At 44.4% G+C, this 20,931-nt stretch overlaps 1 protein-coding gene across 1 annotated transcript; it reads right to left on the minus strand.

The window, feature by feature from the left end:
• Positions 1-949: 949 nt before the first annotated feature.
• Positions 950-18,822, minus strand: KLF5 (KLF transcription factor 5; the record flags this gene model as incomplete). Its single annotated transcript, XM_080355200.1, has 4 exons — positions 950-1,128; positions 14,599-14,658; positions 15,793-16,663; positions 18,586-18,822. 4 exons carry the CDS (start codon positions 18,820-18,822, stop codon positions 950-952), a joined length of 1,347 nt encoding a protein of 448 aa, XP_080211326.1.
• Between the last annotated feature and the right edge of the window lie 2,109 nt (positions 18,823-20,931).

Raw genomic sequence — 20,931 nt, forward strand, 5'->3', positions numbered from 1 at the left:
TAACATTCTGTGTCCTTTGTAACTATCCCCCGTCATTTAAGCTTCCAACATTGACTTTACAGGTCATTCTAAATGCTTTTGCACTTTTGAGCAACTTGGAAACAAATTCCTGCTTTGAATACTCAGTGCGCACCGTTTGAGTCAACAGGTCCAAAACGTCTGAATGCTTAGCTCACTTCTGTTAAGAAAAATCACACTACGTTGGTACTGTTTTGAGAGGTATTTAAATAACGTTTTTTGTAAATGTGCCGCGTTATCAAATGTAAAACAACTGTTTTTTTCAGATGATTCTTAGAAAACTTTTGTATTAAACCTAAAAAGCTGATTTGCATATTTACAAAATCTTTGTCATAACAAACACGCAACATACAGAACAAAATGTTTTGTTCTATGGCTGTTTATGAATTTTTCTATGTATTTTATCTGCACAGAATGACTTAACATTTAAAAAAAAAACAAAAACAAAAAACAAGAGCAGTAAATATGTCCAGTAAAAACCTGACAGATTACCATTCATGGCTTTTCCACTGCGTTCATTCATCTGCAGCCTCTCATTAATTTGTTTACTAAACATTGTCACAATAATGACAGTGCTTTGGTCAAAACACCGCAGGAGAAAAAAAAATGTATAAAGCTGCAATGTGTCAAGACATAATACTTGCAAAGAGATGAAACCTGCTGACTAAAGCCATATACATCATGAGAGCAAACAAACGACCGAACGCTCTGGTATTGAGATACAGTGTCTTCCCTTTTTTGTTTTTTTTTTTCTGCATAAATATACAAAATATACATTTCCAGTTTCTTTTGAGATTTCTTTCAAACGGATAACCCATACTCAAAAATTAAACTCATTTCAGTTGTATGTCGAGAGTCAATAGGAAATTGCATAGATACAAAACAGCCTCGACGACCAGTCCGGCATTTTTTTGGGGTGTGTGTTTGTTTTTTAGTTCTGATGCCTCTTCATGTGGAGAGCCAGGTGGTCGGAGCGGGAGAAGCTGCGGTTGCAGACGGCGCACTGGAAGGGCTTTGCCCCCGTGTGCTTCCTGTAGTGGCGTGTCAATTCGTCCGAGCGAGCGAATCTCCAGTCGCAGCCTTCCCACGTGCACTTGTACGGCTTCTCACCTGCAACACGAGCAGAGAAACGAGACCGTCAGCTGCTGCTCCTCCAGAGAAAACCGATGTGATAACCCATTTGATGTGATATCCCGCTGAACAGCACTGCTGTTCCACTTAAAGAAGAAATACATGATGAAACAGGAGTTGATGGCTTCTAATCAGTCACAGCTCCAAACTAACAGCCCATTTGGAATATTGTGTCCAGTTCTGGGCCCCTCAGTTCAAGAAGGACAGGGAACTGCTGGAGAGGGTCCAGCGTAAGGCGACAAAGATGATTAAGGGAGTGGAGCACCTCCCTTATGAAGAAAGGCTGAGGGAGCTGGGTCTCTTTAGTTTGGAGAAGAGGAGACTGAGGGGTGACCGTATTAATGTTTATAAATATATAAAGGGTGAGTGCCACGAGGATGGAGCCAGGCTCTTCTCGGTGGCAAACAATGATAGGACAAGGGGTAATGGGATCAAGCTGGAACACAAGAGGTTCCACTTAAATTTGAGAAGAAACTTCTTCTCAGTGAGGGTGACAGAGCACTGGAACAGGCTGCCCAGGGAGGTTGTGGAGTCTCCTTCTCTGGAGACATTCAAAACCCGCCTGGACATGTTCCTGTGCGACCTCATCTAGGTGTTCCTGCTGCAGCAGGGGGATTGGACTAGATGATCTTTTGAGGTTCCTTCCAATCCCAAACATACTGTGATACTGTGATTTGTTTTTTCAGCGAATTTTGCTCCGAATCTGCGATTTAATACCTCGGGAAAAAAAGCAAGAAACTTCCAAACATACAACTTGGAGACAGCTCCGGTACAAAAATGCACAGAGGTAAAAAAAACCTGCGTGAGACTGAAATATGCTCCCTTACACTCAATGGGAGAGGGAGTAGGAAAAAAAGCAGTCTCGTCACAATCTGTCCTAGTTTGTAACTTACACTTGCACCTTTTAAAAATGCATAAATTAAGTTACACAGAGCTTTTTTTTAAGAGGTCTGAAATGGGAAGGAAGATTTCTATAAGGATTCTTTGTAGCATGCAGATCTGTCCAAGGGCTTCTGATGTGTGAAGAAAGAAACACAGTGTCTTACAAACACAAGGAGGACAGTATTTTCTAAAATGTCAAGGGCAATATAAACTTGTGGTATCCTGGTTTGGCCCAGCTATATATAGGAGAAAGCACCTAAAAGATCAAAGCACCCGCTTTCAGAATTCGGTGTCTACAATCAGGTGCTTAAATAGTTGTATTGCAGCGGTAGCAAGTGCTTGCTGTCTCCATTAGTCCATACTGATGCAGGGGGGCACAGCATCTCTGAAAACAACTTTGAAGTATCCAGCCAGTCTTGAATACACCGGCCCAAGCACCCCAAATATTTGCATTCATCCATTTTAGAACTATAAACAGAGTGTTTTAAGTGTGCCTATGATTTATAGATTTGCTGTTTGAAATGGGAGAAACGTGAAGCCACGAAGCCAAGATGACTTCTGTGTGAAACCAGAACTTTAGGCATGTACATACACCTGCTCGGGAGCTGGTATGGACATGATGTCACCATATAAGCAAGCTTCGTATAAATATGAGGTTAAGATTACCCTTTTATAGGCTTTTGGTTGACACTGGTTGACAAAAACACCTTTCAGTTGAGAGTCGATTGCTATCTATGTTCTTTACATTAATGTGACCCATTTGGCAAAAAGAGAAAGACAACAGAGTTTTATGAAAGCACTCGGCAGTAGCTTCATCTGGAGCGAAATCAAACCAAAGCTGAGCTTTCCAACACATCTGACAGACTTTCTCCCTCTCCATTGGTCTCAGACCTTTACCCTCACAGTCTCGACCTCGCACCACTGTGGGGTGACTCCTGCTTCTCCGTTTTCCCATCTCGTAAGCACGCGGAAGAAGGACAGAAGCCAGTATCCTGCAATCAGACTCTTTGTTCTGCACCAGCTACGCAGAGAACACCATCAGAGAAACTCAAAAACATTACTTCAGAGATGCTAATTTACCATTCAGATGAAATTATGAAACTGGTTTCGCCTGCGAGTTTCTACTGCTTCTTCTGATCAACTAACAAGTAACTTTCTGTCTACTCCTAAGAGCAGAATGAGCCCTTTGCTCACAACGGGGACCTGACTTCACGTTGGCAGCGCAGTCACAACCAGAGCCAGACCTCTACAGAGAAAACCCTGCCAAACAACCACCTGTTTGCATGAATGGTGACCAGGATTTATTGAAATCCCAGTGAAAACATATCATCTCTTAAGAAAAACAAACCTAGAGCCCGGCATCACCTCTCGCGGAGTTCAAAAATATTTGGTGGATGGAGAATCAGAGCACAAATTGTTACAAATTTCTATCACAACTAAATTTACTCTGCCTGATACTGATGGAAGACTGGAACGACCTACTATATAGGACTCTTCCATGCAACATGTTCTATAGGTTAAAATACAGATTTCATTCAAAAACGGTGTGTAAACCTTTTCTAACACCCAAGAAGCCAGTTGAGATAACACATTTGGTCTTCACGGCAGAATGACAGGAAAGGTCTCTATTCAGCAAGGGATCTTTTGCAGTATATACATCATCTTTAATTTATTTAAACTGGGTTATTAATGGCTTTGCTGATCCATAGGCATAGCACCGGGGAGATCTTCCATGAACACCTTCTGTTAAAACACAGGTCCATATGTGGAGGTTGCACAAAAGCATTGTTTCTGTATTTGAAGCACCTTAACACAAAGCCAGTGTATTTCTTTCTTTTCCTCCTTTATCTTCCCTCATCCCCCATACTAGCCTCAAACTCTTCTTCAAAAAACTCCACTTAAAACTGTCACATTATACTTGATGCTAAACTCCAAATCTTGTCATCCTCCCACTCCAGCTGCCAGAGAGAACGTATATATGGTCAGGCCTCTGCATACTGCAAACACGTGCTTATCCATTTTGCAGAATTACACAGGGAAGGAGAGAAATGGTAAAGAGGTCACGGAAAAAGCACTTGCTGCACAGAAGCCTAGGAGCAATCCAGACCACACCAGACTGGAATGAGGACCAGGAGATTAAAACCAGAGTTTCCAAAGTTGGCGTCAAGGAGGTACTGAAGTATGTGACACTTCACCGTGTGTCACACTACTGGAAAAGCAGTCTCAAAGCTGTCCCATGTAGGTGGTACCTGACCCTGTCCGAGTGCAAACAAAACCGCTGCCCCGCTGTTAACACTTTTTCCTAACCTGTGAGCAGCATCATCAGGTGAGATGAAGGCTCCTGGCACACAAACCAGCAGCGGTCAGGGCAGAGGTGAACCCTGTGCCTTGCCGGGTGCCACGACTTCCATGTCAACACTAAGTACAATGGTCGGACCCTCATCAAACTCACTGAGGACCCAGCTTCCCAGAGACACTATCAAGAAACTCACCCCATTGTCATGGTCACTGCACCACCTGCCACAGCCACCAATCCTCCCAGGTGATGGCACTGAGGAGCAGTTGAGGGAACTGGGGCTGGAGAGAAAGAGGCTGAGGGGAGACCTTATCGCTGTCTACAACTACCTGAAAGGAGGTTGCAGCATGGAGTGTTTTGGTCTCTTCTTCCAAGTAGAAAGTGATGGGATGAGAGGAAATGGCCTCAAGTTGTGCCAAGGGAGGTTTAGATTGGGTATTAGGAAAAAATGCTTCACAAACGGGTTGCGAGGCATTGGAACTGGCTGCCCAGGGCAGTGGTGGAGTCACCATCCCTGGAGGTGTTTAAAAGGCACTTAGGTGAGGTTCTCAGTGACACGGTTTAGTGCCAGAGTTACGATACGGTTGGACCTGATGATCCTGAGGGTCTCTTCCAATTGATTCTATGATTGCCGGCGAAAAAGGCCGGGCAGGGCCAGGCAGAACAAGCAGTATTGCTCCCCTCACACCCCAAGTGCTGTCGACCCTGGCGGCACCGAGCAGCACCCAGAGGATGCGCGGGGGGGAAGCGCCTTACACAGATTGCTCTAACAGCATCGCTTTTATGTACTGGAAACCGAAGCCAGAATGCCGCTTTTAACCCCTGCTTTGGCCAACAGCGAGAGCTGGAAAATGTATTTTTAGAGCCAGTGGAGAGGCCTGGATTATTTTGAATAAATCCTAGGAGTAAAATACTGAATATCTATGTTTGTAACGCTAGTTTCCGTTGGAAAGTTCTATTTAAGAACTGAATCAATTTCAAATGTTTTCCTTTTGGGCAAGGAGGAAGGGGGGCAAGAAAAAGAAGGTGGAGATTATTTTCACTCCTTTAAAGAGAGCAGAAGAACAACTAGCTGGTAGTATTTTCTCTCTCTCAACCTATACACATGCTTTTTGTCATTTAGTAGAAGTAAGAATTTGGTTCAAGTTCCTGTGGCAAGGGAAAACGAGCCTCACGTTACATATTTTCTGAAGTGATTTTACTTCTTTGCTATACTGGCTTTAAAGCACAGAGAAATCTGGGGTTGAAGATTTATTTTTCAAAAAAGCGGGTATACACAACAAGGGACACTGAACCCTTTATACGCTGTTTTCATTGGCTACATAGTAATGTAAGATTTGTTTACATTAATGATTGTGTGAAATACAGTAGCTGTAAAGTTTCAGAAATATTTGGTTTTCCTCCAGCAATTTAAGGCTTCTATAGAGTGTTAAACCAAGAATGCCACTGGTCATCAAATACGAAGGCAGTACGGCTGGGTTACTGGAACACGATCACGGTATCAAACAGATATTTCACTGTAAAAGCAAGAAAACAGCTAACTCCTCCACTTCAGGGGAGCTTCCACGGGATTTGTTAGAATGTCAACACTGTTCAACTAAAACACCATGGAGGAAGCTGGTACCGATTTCCAGCCAAATAGCACACTCCAACCCTTTCTTCCCAAGCCAGAAATATTATACACAGCACTTCTGGGAAACAGAACTGCTTTCCTTTAAATTATACTTCAACAGGATAGGGATTTCATAAGTTTAATTGGATTTCTGCATAACCTCCTTCCAGTATCACTGACTTTAAAATATTTTGCTAGGCTTATACATCATAAAATGTATTTTTAAGTTCTTGAGCTGTTAATGTGTATCCATTCTCCAGTTAAAATACACGAGAAACAGACTTGTAGTTGAGCGCAGAAATTTTAAGCCCTAATGTTTAGTTTGGAAGCTCTTTTACAGAAAGTATACAGCTAGAGATAAGGGAGTTTAACCTGAAAGGGGACTATTTTGCTTGCAATGTGTCTGTCTGTTTAAAAAAAAAATAAATATTTATGATGCTGTGAGATCACAAGGATATCAAAAAGATGTCTGGATATCCAAACATAACATGCTAACCTCACCAGCCACTTCAGCAGCTAAACTACCCCAATGCAGATCCCCAGGTTCGGGACCTTTGCCGATACCACAAGAGAACGGTCCGGACCGGTGAGGCACATCACGTTGGCTCTTCTCCCTTTAATTTATCTTCTTGGGATTTAGATGTTTCAAAACAGACGGATTGCTTTCCTAATGTTAATTCTAGCCACTGGCAGTGACTGTGGTGGCCACGCTCATTCGGGTCACAGTGCCATCAGTGTGGGGGGAAGGAGGGAGTGACGCTCATTTTGAACACACCCTCTATCTCCAACATACTCAAGAAACTGTTTCTGTTCAAAATCCTGTTTGGAAAACAAACCACTGAAAACCTCCATTAGTGGTAAGTTTTCCCATTAAGAACAAAACACACTCCTTACACTTCACCAAAGAGTTGTGTGACTCTATTTCTGCAATTCCCTGCTAGGATGGCTTTGTTGAAACGTAAAGCTGCAAACAGCAAGGGCTGGATTTTTCAAACCTAAGGTTAGGTAACTCTGTTGGTATGCAGAAATCTAAATACAGGTATTACACCAGCCAACGCCTGCAACTTCTCTTATTTCCTATCACAAATTTCTGTCAAGAACAGTGACTTTGCAGCTTCCTTGAGGAAGAAACAGCAGCACGCTTCTCAAAGACTCCAAAAAGACAACACCCATATAAAGACATTCCCCCCACCACCATTATTTCCATCATTCTAATATTGCTTGTGTTTATTACGGAATTATTTCTAGTGGCAAGTGTTGGGCCTTAAAAATTATTCGACTAGGCGTGACAAAAAGGTGGTAGACAAGCAGAGGTTTCTGCACCATAACTGCAACAGTTGTGTAAATAACCTGTATTACGTCCAGTTTTGAAGAAGGTTATTATAAAGATTTACGTTGTCTTAAAGTTTTCTGGTGCATTTGTTTTCAAATTTTTCACATCTTAATATCAGTTGTCTGTATCAGCAGGCTATAGCCTCAATTTTTTAGAAAAAAATGAGAACCAATGGAATGGTTTTCCTCTATTTTAGTCTGCCTGAAAAAGCCTTCCTGTAGTTCATAGCACCATGGTTTTAAACTCTGGTCTCTTCCAGGCTGACTGGAACTGACAGCAGTTGCTTGGGTGTATGCCTGCACTCATTCAAAAGAAGTTTTTAACTCCCAACGTTTACCTAAAATTAGACCTTCCTTCTGCCATTGACTGAGTGCTGTAGCCATTGTTAAAAGCAGCTTGCTGGTTGGGTTTTTGACCTTTTTTAAGACAGTTTTGGTTTTTGTTTGTTTGTTTTGGTTGGTTGGTTTTTTTTAGAGAATGAGTAGAAAGCTGAAACTTCAAAATAATTTAAAAAAAAAAAAAAATTAGAAACCCCACAAGTGTTTAAAAGCTCTTTAGTGCACTGAAATTCTCGGTTGTCCAAGGCGGAGATGGATCAGAGGGTTGATGGCATGCAAGGTACGTCCAGCTTATTTTGTGAGTGACCAAGTAAATTTAGTCTTTGAAACATCCAGCCCACCAGTGATATCAATATGTAACATACACTGCACATTTTTAAACGTGTTAAAGCCTCTGCCTAGTATAGTCATGGCTAGGGGGTGACCATTAAGTACCACTTCACAACAAAACAGCGCTTTAAGGAATCCTGTAACAGAGATCGGTGGTGCTTCGTAAGTCAAATCACTGATAAATCAAGCAGTATTTGATCTCTTTCTAACAACGGCAAGAAGAGAAAAAAAAAAAAGATAGATAAATGACTGGGAAGCAAAGGGGACAGCCAAAAGAGTTGTGCATCACTCACTTTTCGACTGCAGAAGGCATTATCTTCTCAGAGCTCCCACCCGTGCTTGAAGCACTCTTGTTTTGCTAAGTGTTGTCTTAGGCAGTTCAAGGATTACTGGGGAATCTTGACCGGCCTGTGCAACGGTTTATTTTCTTTCTGGCGTAACATTCTGTCTTAACAGAGGTGGTCTCTCCTCAAGGAGATATGCAAACAAAGTGGAAAGGTTTTTTGTGGTTTTTTTTAAAGTAGGTTTATAAGAAACCCATGCCATCTGGGGTGCATGGCTGTGTCTACAAGCCCTGTGCTGAAGAACACATTTCCTCATCTACGCCTGTGGTGCAAGAACAGCTTTTTAGCGCTCACACCAGTAACACTGGCTCTTGTACAGTCAGATAAGAGGTTCTCTTAAAATGGAATTTATTTAACACCTGCTATAGATTTCCAGATTTCCATCTACTGTATGCACACACACATTAAAAAAAGAATGAAAGCAATACATTAAAGCTATTTTAACTGAAAGCGAAGCACTGTGCACTTGCCAAAAATCAAAGGTTTTAATATGTCCTTAATCAGAGTTGTTAGAGATCACTGAATATAAATAATGCAGTCTGACAGGACAGGAATGTTGCTACCAAGATACTCAGACTAAACTAGGACATTACTTAAATGTTTCTAATCTTTCACCAATGGGAGGTGCAGGTCATCTAACAAACAACAAACAACACTCTACCCTGGAACCAGGAGTCAATCGTCCCAGTCAAGCTCGGAAATTAATTACAATAAGGAATGTCTAATCAAATAATGGAAAGTTTTAATCACTGGCAATTGCTGTGAATCTTGGGACTATATTAGCCTATGTAGGGCGGTCTCAAAATGAACTATATTTAAAGCCGGTCTCTTAGGTCAACAGTTTCCTTATCAGGAATCAAATATCCTGGAACTGAAGTTTAATCCTCTCAGGGAGCAATTGACAGAAACAACAGGTTTTTTAAGCTTTCATGCTTAGAGGGACTTTCTAGGCTTTTAATCAAAAGGAAAATATTAGGCTTTTCTTTCCAATATCTAAAATCTAACAGGAGTACACCTCACCTGACACCTTGGAATTTAATTCCTGCTTCATAAATACTGCATGCTGGACACTGATGTGAATGACAAGTAATACTTAATTAAAGTGTAGGTTTATGCTGCTAAGATTTCACCCTCTTCTGAGCAACACATTCAGACATGTCTCATTTAGTTTATGACTGCAGATGCAAGAACCAGATCAATTAATCCCAAGGTCTGCGATCATTCACAAAGTGTTTGAAAAAAAAAATGCATTATTTTCCCTGAAACTGTGGTTTGCACAGGAAAGTAATGTACTTCCATTTCTCACACAGGCAACTAATGGATTTAGCAGAATTCATAAATAAAAGATACCAACATATTCTCCAGTAGTGTCTAGCAACACTTAACTTTAATGCACTTTGTCAACAGTTTTATTTAGCTCTCCTCCATTATTTTTCCGTATTGTCTCTATCAATAATGGCATTTACTGACACCTCCTTAAAGTATAATCTGTGCGACTGACTCATCTAACAGGTTAAAGCAGCAGAATCCGCACAGAAATATTACTTAATTGCTATTTTCATGATGCAAAGATTTTTCCAGGATGAGGTTTGCTAACTACAGGGAACGCTGCAACCATGAGCAACGCAAAGTGTTTTGGAGCCTCTGCTCCCCATTTGTACACCAGGAGTGAAATCCCTCACCTAAGTCTCAGGATTATTTGAGTCAATACATGTTTTCGCAAGGTGCTTTTATTGTTTGTTTTTTTCCCCAGCAGGAGCCCAGCCACCACTTTTCTTCCCTTCAGAACAACACGCATCAAGAATTCCTGGGCAATTCTATATGGTACCACCTCTAACAAGTGCCCACATACAGCTACAGTAAAGTCAGGGTGCCAAGCCCTATGGACTCCTGAAGTCTATTCACACAACTGGTTCTAATTCTGAGTTACCACCAGAGCCTAATTCTGGATCTACTGAGGCAGAGATCTAAAATAAAATAAAACGTTTAACACCTTGAGGAACCATGCAAGCCAGCAGCTGTCCCATGCCTTTGAAATAACTAGGGGCAGTGGAGGTATTTTGAGTGCATCTCATTTAGAGAAATGCCATTTCTCTTGAGTTATCTCGGCTTCCACTTCCCATCACCAAATACAAACTAGATCTATAGATAGAGACGAAATAGTTCAGCAGCTAATGCTACAAACTATTAATGGCAAGCCCACCATGTGACCAGAGAACATGCCTGTACAAAGACTCTGTATACAGAAAACCAACGCGCAGCTGGAAAATGTCCTCAATGTGCGTGTCTTGGTGTGTTCAAAACAATGACAGATTTTCCTCTTAAAACTGTACACAATTCTCAAGTGCCCAGCTGTTCACAGAAATAATAATAATAATTTAAAAATACAAATAAATGAAAAACCAACAGCCAGCAGTCAGTGGCTCTTCTGCAGCATTACAGGTAGGGTATTCCAGGTGCCTGCATAGCAAAGGCTCAAGCTCCACAGCCCAAATCTTTAACATATATAAAAGAAAATCTAACAGGATAAGTCATAGGACCGCTGTTTCTAAAGGATTACTTGATATATATGTATATACTCAGGTGCCAGAGGGGGAGCCGAATGAAATTTATCTACAACATGCAAGTAACTGCTTTTCACTGTCATTTGGCACATTTTTCAGGTTGGACGTATAGCTGCGATGCCAGAGCCTCGCGGTGGTTTTACTGCTGGGCAGCCTGCGAGGAACACGTAACCCTCTCCACCATTAGGTACCCGAGTTGCACAATGCTGGTTATGAAACAAAACTTGTTCCATGACTAACAGGTAAAATTATTTAAAAGAAAAAAATCCCTGCTTCTAAAGGTCAAAAATTCCAATCTGTTTTGAGAGATGTTCCAGCAGGTATTTTACCATACTGAATACTGTGTTACCTGTTCCTGGAACAACTAATATCAAGTTAAGATACCACAGTGAAGTGTTTTAATACCTTAAAATGCGCCAGACATCTGCTCCAGAACTGCATAGAGAAGGATATAAAATGTCCTGTATCTTTGTAACATTTGAATCTTTGCTCATGTTCAATTTTGGGTTTATCAGTTTATCATCAACTAACATTTACTTCATGATTTAAATGCTAAAGCATTACCTAAAGAAAAACGTGTGCCTGCTTCAGCAACTGGCACAAATACATTAACCTTGCTTAGCTCTTTAAGAGAATAATCAACAGCAAAGTCCAGTGTAATTACATTAAATCAGAATAACCACACCAGCTTATACCAGCTGACTTGGTGTAAGGTAAACACCTTGGGAACACCTAAGAAGAAAAATGTAAGGGATTTTCCCTTTTTTCCACCTTTTCTTCTCCCCCTTTTTTTCCCATTTCCTATAGTTTTATTTAAATGTAATGTATAAAGTCTGCCAGTGCGTTCATATCTGAATTGGAAAACAGACTACAGCCTACATTCCACCTATCAAAAAATAACTCTTCCCTTAGGTCTGTTCTCAAAGAGTGTCTATTAAACCCAGTGAAAGCCTTTCAGAAGAGAAAGGCAGCTAAATAAATACTGTGAAAAAGCCGAGATTTTCCAATACAAAAGGCAAACCATAAGGTTTGTCTTGACTTTTAATGGCAGACAAACTTTGCTGCAGGCTCTTTTATTTTAAGATGACAGATTGCTGAGAAGGGCGGGACCGGTTTGGATGAGAGAGAGACTGCAGCCAATTTTAAAAGGTATTGTTAAGAAACTAAGAATAAGGAGAAAACAACTTCAGTGGTCCATGATTACTAAAGAACGGGTTTAGCCAGATAAACAGGTCTGCTATCCCTGAAGGGACTTGAAAGAATATCACACACAACTTTATTTAAACGGGTTATGTGACACTTGCTTTAGGCTTTGAAGGTATAAGCTTCACAAAAGTCCCTTTTTTTCTAAAAAAAAAAATAAAAATAAAAATTAAACAATAAAAAAAATCAAAGCTTAATAGTGCTGTATGAATTCACAGTTCTGGGGGATGGGATGCACAGTAACACCACCCAAATTTAGCCCTCGGCATCGAGCCCTTTGGAGATCAGTAGCGAGACTCCCCTGCGCTCCTGGGGGAGCTGGACAACTTCACAGGTTTCCCAGTGTTTGCGCCCATTCACTTTAACATTCATTTATTCGATTTACAGTACTGAATAAGTCAGAGATCTTGGTCCTATTACAGGTTTCAGCCACACGTTAAGGCAGAGATCAGAATCGGTGCTGGAAATCTTCGAGCATTAAGTGAATATTCGAGAGAGTTAAACTAATGCAAACTCTGAAATAAAGCAGGTAACAGGATACGGACCCACATTCTTGCATGTAATGCACGCTTTAGACAGTTTATCCCTTCATTCACCTCCCCAGAAGACCCTTTGTATTACAGACCTGCTTAAGTTCACTAGATTTTTATCTAAAACAACATTCTTGTTTCCAGGAATACATCAGCTCCTCTGACCTTTGCACATTTATCCACATTTCTAAGGTCAAATATCTATAGATAAAAAAGTGAAGGCAACAATAAACATTAGTGACCCTAAGCAATACATATTAGCGATGTGGCATGTATTTCTAGGCACACAAGTATTAACTTTATAAACCCTAAAGTCATTACTACGCAAGGTACAGAAAAATATTTAAATGGATTTAAAAAAGGAAAAGTGTGCTGAGCCCTGAGTAGCTACAAAACTGAGTCTGGCTTTCAAATGCTGACTATGTAATGTCAATTTTCAGACTTAAGCTTTGCTTTTATCTCTCTTCTTAGTTATTGTATAATAGGAAGCGAGATATTTAAAACTGGTATGTAGTTGCTGGCTAAAGTGCATAAGTGGAAATTGCACTCTTAAATTTACAGGTTATTTATTAAAGAGCAATGGGATTATACTATCTGACATTATTCACATTTATAGCCTAATGAAAATATTCCTTTCTTACTAAGCTTACTGCTAATGAGTGATTATATAGATATCAAAAATATTTTTAACAGTGTTCTTGTTTAGTCTCTTATTATTGCAAAGCAATAATTTTTGTACAGTTGCTCTTAATTTTTACTGTGACTGCAACAGAGATAACTCTTCCATTTATCAAAACAAAATTCCCATAGCAACATTTAGCCTGGAGATACTCAATTTCTTTACAATAATCCAGCGATCCATTCAAAATAGCTGCTGAATAGAAGGCCTTGTTTCCGTAGAGATACTGAAACATTTTGTTAGATCATAGTTCACGCTAAGTTTTGTTTTGACTTTAAAGTCAGGTGAAAGCCCATTACTTGAATGGCACAGCCACAGCGCTTCCATAAGCGAGTTGCTTGTACTGCGACTCGTGTTTATCCCTAAACCGAGGTCCCCACACAGAAGAGCTGAGGTTCCTACTCAATTTTAAAAGCAAAAGCCACAGCCCTCTCACTTGATTTCTTTGTAAAATCAGTCACATGCTTTTCACTGATTTTGCACAAGCAGTTCCGTACTAAGATCTCAGCAAAGAACCGTCCTAAATAGTTTAGGGCACGCTGTGTTTTCCTCCCCGTGTCCCTCTCTCCTCCTTCCTCTGCCTTGGGCAGGTAAATGCCCACGGCACTTCCACCTCCCAAGCGCCGTCCTCCACACCCACGCACAACCAACATTGTCCCCAGCTCCGCTCCACACGGGCCCACGGACAGGGACGGTCCCTGCGGCTGCAGGCGGTTTGACCGAACCACAGAAAAAAAAAGTATCACCCACTGACACTTTTCGTTTCCTCCATTTTAATGTCTTTCGCCAACAAAAAAAATTGAAATTGTTTTTTTTTAAAATAAATATGTAGAACCATTTATCTTAAAAAATTTTTAAAATGCATGCAATGGTAAGGACGGAGCAAATGGAAAAATCTTGGGAGTTTTCATTATGTTTCTGAAAAATTCTAAGATGGAATAATTGTAAAAGGTCAAAGAGAAAGCCCAAACCAGAAAATTCTATTTAGATAAATCTTGAAAACTATAACACTTACTGATCTTAATTCACTATTCAAAGGAAGAAGTCCTTTTGGTTTTTTTAACACTTTACGGTATTTTAGATTGAAAAGTTTCCACCTGTTCTATTCTTAGCTACTTTGAGCTCTGTATTATAAAAGGTTTAACAAAACTGCATTAGGAATAAAAGCAATTTTTCTTCTCATTGACCGGAGCTTAAACTTTTTTTTAACTGAACGGCCAGCCTAAACCCATCCCACTGTACAGAATAAAAACAGGGAGAAGATGGCAGATAGAACAGCCTTTCTTAGAAAATGGGTAAGCCATGAGTGAACAGGAGACAGTGAGAGTGCGTACATACCTGTGTGAGTTCTCAGGTGCGCTTTTAAGTGAGAAGACTTTGTATAAACTTTCGTGCAGCCTAGAACAACACAAGAAAGCAGAAAGGCATTTCAGTAGGGACAACAGGAACGCTCCACGTTATGTTTAAACTTCCTCAGTGTTGGGGTACTATCTGGAAACATTTAACTCTACTACTTTCTGGCACCATCACCATTTAGAAGTAAAATTTAATATAGAAAGCTCCTAGGGATACATTGCTTTACATAGAGAAGAGGAAAATGTGTATGTTTCTGGCAGACTTACTACCTTGTAATGTAGTATGGTAGACCAATAGCTGCTACAATCTACTTGCAGTAACACCTGCTACATAACAGCTCAGAGGGGGAATTTATTTTTTTTAAATTTCCTAGAGGATCTGATCAAGCCAGACTCAGTTTCATAGTTACTCAGGACTCAGCACAACTCTTCCACTAACCATTTATCGCATGGCACAGCAAATGGGTGACACACTGCTGAGAGATAGGTCGGTAAAGGCAGAGATCAGCCTTGAGCAGCAGCTTCTCTCTGTGCTCGGATGGGTGCGAGCGCCTTGTGTCCGGGATCACGTACTACATGGAGGCACGTCCCCTTCAGCATACAAGAACGAGAGGTAGGAAGGGAATCCATCCACGGACAATTTTCAGAGGTTTTAATGGATTTATGTGAGCAGCTGAATCCCAGGTTCAGAACAGGGAAGATATGGCTGTGGCCTTGGCTACCAGGAGCTGAAGTGATTGTTTCAGCGCCAGGGGACTCCAACAGAGCTGTACGGAGTTGGACAAACTGAGCTTCTGCTCCATTGTGGGCAATGGAAAAGTGAGACCAGGAGCTGTACAGTCACACCGAGCTACACCACAGAAAGACATCATTTTTTTTTATCATTTTTTGTTTTGTCCTATGTAGTTTTGGGTTTTTTTTCTATGTAGTTTCGTAACATGGTAAAATGAGCTCAGGTGTTTAAGAGAATTACAAATTACGTGAACAAACAGGTATATATTATTTAAAGAATGTGAAAGTGTGACACACAAAAAACAATAGAGAAATTTTACTTTGACAAGAAATTATTTGGTCCTCCCTAGGTGTAGACTACAGCTAAAGAAAACCACTTATAGCTCATCCATGATTATTCACATTTTATTGCAAGAGCTGGGATATTCCAGCACAGATCGCTTACCAGGATAGTCACAGTAGTGGATACGTCTTTTCTCCAAATCTGGGTTACTTCTCCTGTTGTATCTGACTGGTTGGATGTTCTGGGGGGTTATGGGCAAAGTCGCTGGCAAATTCGGATTGTGAATTGCCAGCTTGGAAGCAATAGTCGCGGCGTATGATGGAGGAGGGGTTAAATTCTGTAGCATCTCTGCTTGTCTGTCTGGACTTCCTGGCTCTGAGCTTGGGGGTGAAGGAGGGAAATAAGTGGCCTGCTGCTGCAGAAACTGGTTTGGCATGGGGTAGGTGCAGGGGGGGATGCCCTGGAACTGTTTCATCGCAGTCTGTGGGACAGCGGGGGAAAGCGTGTTGAGGCCCGCCATGGCTGATGGCATGGAGACATTGCTAAGGGAGTCCATCACGGCTGCCTGAGTGGTTGCGTTGGGCATCTCTAAATCCGGCGAGCTCAAGAGCTGATACAACTGGCCTTGCTGGGGCGTGACGGAAAGATGAACGTCTGGAGTAGGAAGCTCCTGCTTGATAAAAATGTTGTTCACATCAGGAGTTTGGTGGGAGCTGAAGATGCTGGTGAATTCGGGGAGGGCCTGAGTGGGGGCAGGGGCGGGGGCAGTGGTTTCGCTCTGGTGACTGAAGATGGTGACCGGCTCTGTCTTGATGTGGGTTACACAGGGCCGCTGAGATTTGTACAGGCCAGTTCTCAGGTGGCTGATGTCAGGGAGGAAGACGTTCATGTTGATGCTGTAAGGCAACCCTTCGCTGTCAGTGAAAAACTGGTCTACAACCGAGGCACTGTCTCTTCTGTACTTCTTGTGTTCGGGGATGACTGGGACGGGCGGGAGCTGAGGTGCCAGGTATTTCTCCATTTCACATCTCGTCTACAAAAAGAGAACAGACCATAATCCACGTGATTTCTTACCCACTAAGATGACGGCACGAAAATTGCGTGAGGCTTTGCAAATAAAAGACAATACTGTTCAGCCAGCCACAAAGTTATAATCACTCACGCTAATGAAAATCGGCGTGCTAATCAACACCATCAAGGACAAGGAGATAAAGTTATGGCAGAAGTTGTTCACGCAGAGCGAGCATTAAGATCGAACTGATGTTTCAGTGTACGACAAACTTTTCATCTTTTATGCCTACAAGACAGCGCAAGGCGTAAAACTGACAGGCACTGTGCCTAATCTGCAGATCTCCTGCTCTGGAATTCACTGCTCGAGCAGGGTCACTGCCTATCTGTTTCACCCGCTTCTCTTTGAAATGCTAACTTTAAAAGCCACATCCTCAGCTGGCTATTTGAATGCTAATACTTCAAATAATGTTTATATATATATATATATATATATATTCTCTACTTCTAGGATTTTTCATTCTTAAAAGATTCATTAAGAATCTTCTAGGATTCTTCATTCATTTGATTAGAAACACGACACCAGAGTGTAAAATTATAAATAATATCGAATAAAAACAAGGCGGGCTGACTGCATCAGAATCCTCTTTGTGTAAAGTGTCTCCGAGGCTACACTTAAAAAAAAAATAAAAATCTATGTGTATAATTGGCTAATAGCGTGATAAACATGTCCCTAGCCATGCCTCGGTCCTAGGAGAGCTCTTTAATTACTTGGAAATCATTCTCTTAGCGTAGTGGTGTGAGGGAATCCGTGGGTGGCTGCAGCCCGATCCATTACTGGTACAGTCATCGGCAAAACATCCATCACGCACTCTCCAGTGGGCAAATGCTACATTCCCCCCTGCCCTGTCAAGACTGCGCTCATACCAGACCCGTTTAGCACCCCGCAAGAGAAAGCAGCTGACAAACAAGCGACTCTGCCCGAAAGTGCAGTTTGGGACCTTTCTTCAAAGACCCCCGGTAAACACCACAAACAAACAAGAGCCGCCTTCCCGTCCCTTTGATCTGAATCTGCCCCGACATGCCGGGCTACTTTTTCCAGCTCTTGTTTACGAGCCGAGGGGCAAGCTCGCTTTGAAGACGGGAGTTATTTACTCGTTGGGGAACACACCAACGAGACGCGGCGCCCGACGCTCCCCTGCCCGGCACCGGGGGCTCCCCAGGACCTCCCGTCCCACCGCCCCCGGGCAGCCCCCGCGCAGGGGGTGGCCGGTGCCTCACCGGGGACCGGAGCCGCTTCCCGAGCGAACACCGTCCGCGGGCTGAAGCCCGACTGCGGTCGGCGCCTCCCGCTTTCAGCTCCTCCAGCTGTTTGCCCGTGGATCCGCTCCCAAAGAGCCTCCCAGGACAGGCAGAAAGTCCCGGGAAGTGCCCTCGCCCGGTGCGCCGTGTCTCCCCCCACTCCTCCCCCCGAACATGACTCCCTGCGTGGGCGAGGAGGACAGGCGGCCGCTCTAATTCTGCCGCCGGGCAAGTGCAAAAGCAGCAGCTGTAGCTTTCAACACACCCGCGGGGCAGCCCTGCTTCCCCCACCGAGCCCCGCCGCCCCGGGACGGCCCGTCAGCCGCCGGAGCCCGCGCCCCGCCTCAGCCCGGCCGCGCCCCGGGCCGCTTCACCGCGCTCCGCCGGCGGGAAAGCGGGAGCCCCGGCGCCCGGCCGCTCCCCGGCGCCCTGCCGCTCCCCGGCCCTCCGCACAGGCGGGCTGGGCGGACAGATGGGCTGGGGGCCGCGCCGCCTCACGCACGCCCCGCCGCCGCCTCAGCCCCGCTGCCCTCGCCCCGCAGCCCGGCCCCACCCAGTCCCGCCCGCCCGCTCCTCAGCGGCCGCTCCTCGCCGCGGGAGAGGGGCGATGGCCGGCGGGGTGTGAAAGGGGTGGCCGCTGCCTACCTGCACCATCTCCTCCGCCGGCAGAGTCGCGGCGCCGCCGCCTCCGCCGCCTCCTCCCGGGTGCTGCTGCTGCTGCTGCTGCTGAGGCGGCGGCGGCTGCTGCTGCTTCAGGTCCTCCCCGGGGAAGATCGCTGCGTCCCTGGCGCCCAGCACGGGCTTGAGCTGCGCGAACACCGGCTCCTCGGGCTGCTGCATGGGACCCAGGCGGGCGCTCATGGTCAGCACCCTGGTGGCCATGAGGCAGGCTGGCGGCGGCTGAGGCGCGGACGGGCTGCCCGCCCCGGCGTAGGAAGACTGGCCCGCGGGCGGCTCCGGGCGGGCGGGCGGGCGGTGGCTACTCGTGCGCTCACTCCCCAGGAGCCCCAGCCCGAGAGCGCATCCACCGCCGTGTCGTCAGTGCCTCCGCCTGTACCTGGCCACGGGTATCTACCCGGTGACACACGCCCGCCTCTTTTTCACCCTACTCCACCCCCGGCCCCCCTCAACACACCCCACCCAGCCCGGCGAAGGGGGCCGGCCCTGCGGGTCGCCCTGCCTACGGGCAGCGCGGACGGCTCCTCCCCGCGGTGTGCCCGGCGCAGGGCAGCGCGCCGGCGGCTGCGGGGGTGCCTGGTGCCGCTCCGGGTCCCGCTCGGGCCGTAACACGGGGTCAGCAGCCGGGCTGTCCCCGGCACAGCGCCCCGGGGAGAGGTGCCCGGCGGAGGGGACGGTGGCTGCAGGCGTGCCGCCCGGAGCGGGCAGGGGTGCGATGTGCGGGCAGGGACTCCGTGCGGGCAGGGACTCCGTGCGGGCAGGGACTCCGTACAGGCAGGGCTGTGATATGCAGCCAGCGGCTCTGCGGCCGGCGCGGTGCTCGGACGAGGGTTTTCAACAAGTGCGGCGGTCTGCCGACACCCCCCCCCCCCAAACCCCTTCCGTGCTTTAGTATTATTGATAGTCTTTTAACGAAGCGCTGCTAATGTAGGCATTTTAAAATAACCGTCTCTCCCACCGTTCATCTTCAAAAGGGTTTTAAAGGCAGTCATTCAAATTTATTATTTTTTGTCCCGAAGGCAACTCGTCCCCGAAACCCGCTGCTAATAAATTTCAGTGCCGCAATGTACATCACCATGTGCTGTGAAAATGCTGTCAGAGAAATAGAGAAGAAAGAACAAGGGGAGAGGAAAAGAGAGAGCGACAATCGTCTCTTCTCTCTCTCTCTCCAGATGAGGCAAGTTTCTGTTTACTTGTTTTGAGGTGTGGTTTCGATGCAAAGCGTATTTCCCCGTAGACACAGGACGATGAGCTAAGCTCCCGCGCACTGAAGGAGGAGGAGGAGGAGGGACACCGTCCTTTAGTGCAACACCAAAGGGTTCACATCCTTCGGGAAAAGTACAGCAGGTAGGGGACACTTGGGAAAAAAGCAAACTTTTCACCTTTTCTGCCAGCCCTGTGCTCCCAGTTTGCAGGGAGAGAGTCAGTGAATATGTTGTGAATTCATTGTGAATCCGTGGAAATGTTGGCATCCTCACCGTCCCTGCATTTATCCCCCGTCATACACAGACATGGCTCTTTTTTAAACGATTAAAAAAGCACTTTTCTGGTCCACCCGGCACTCCTCCCCTTTGCCTTCCAGTCCACGGCGAGTGGGATGTCTCAGAGCCTGCATGCAGAAAGCTAATTACAGAACCAGGAAAGAGTTCAGCATAACATTTCTTTACACAAACTGTCTGTTTAGCAATATGTAGCCGCTTGATGCTTGTTATTACTAACACAGATCCGGCTACTCCCGTCAGCGCAGCATTTAAAGTCATGCAGGCTCATTTCCATCCAACGCTAACACGTATTCATGTAACATGCGGCTTCAGTGTCCTTTTCCAAAGACTCATCACTGGCACGTCTTTCCCCATTCTAGCCTAGGAACAGGTGTTTTAACCAACAGATTTTAAAATCATGTTTTGTTTATGTGTGAACGCCCTTCACATAACTCTAGTTCAGGATTAGGCTTCAAACTATGTTTTCTGAATGCCCTTCATGTACTCTGTTTTAACCCAGTTAGGCTTTGAACTGCTTTTTTGACCCTCTGAAATTACAAGTTTGGTATGAACTGCTCTGTAACAGCTTTAAAAATGCAAAACTAGTAATACTGCACTATGCTGTCTGGAACTTAATTCGACTGTAATTCTGCTAGAAGAAAGACCAGGCACAGAACAGGGCTGGGCAGCATCTGATGTAGCACATATCCTAGTAACTTTCAGACACTGATGTAAATTGTATGGCTGTAGTAACTGAAATGTTTCTGAGACTTGCATACTTGAATTATACATTTTACCTCCATCTGATTAAATGAATAATAAACAGATAATT

This window comes from Nesoenas mayeri (assembly GCF_963082525.1).
Source record: "Nesoenas mayeri genome assembly, chromosome: 1".
Taxonomy (NCBI): domain Eukaryota; kingdom Metazoa; phylum Chordata; class Aves; order Columbiformes; family Columbidae; genus Nesoenas; species Nesoenas mayeri.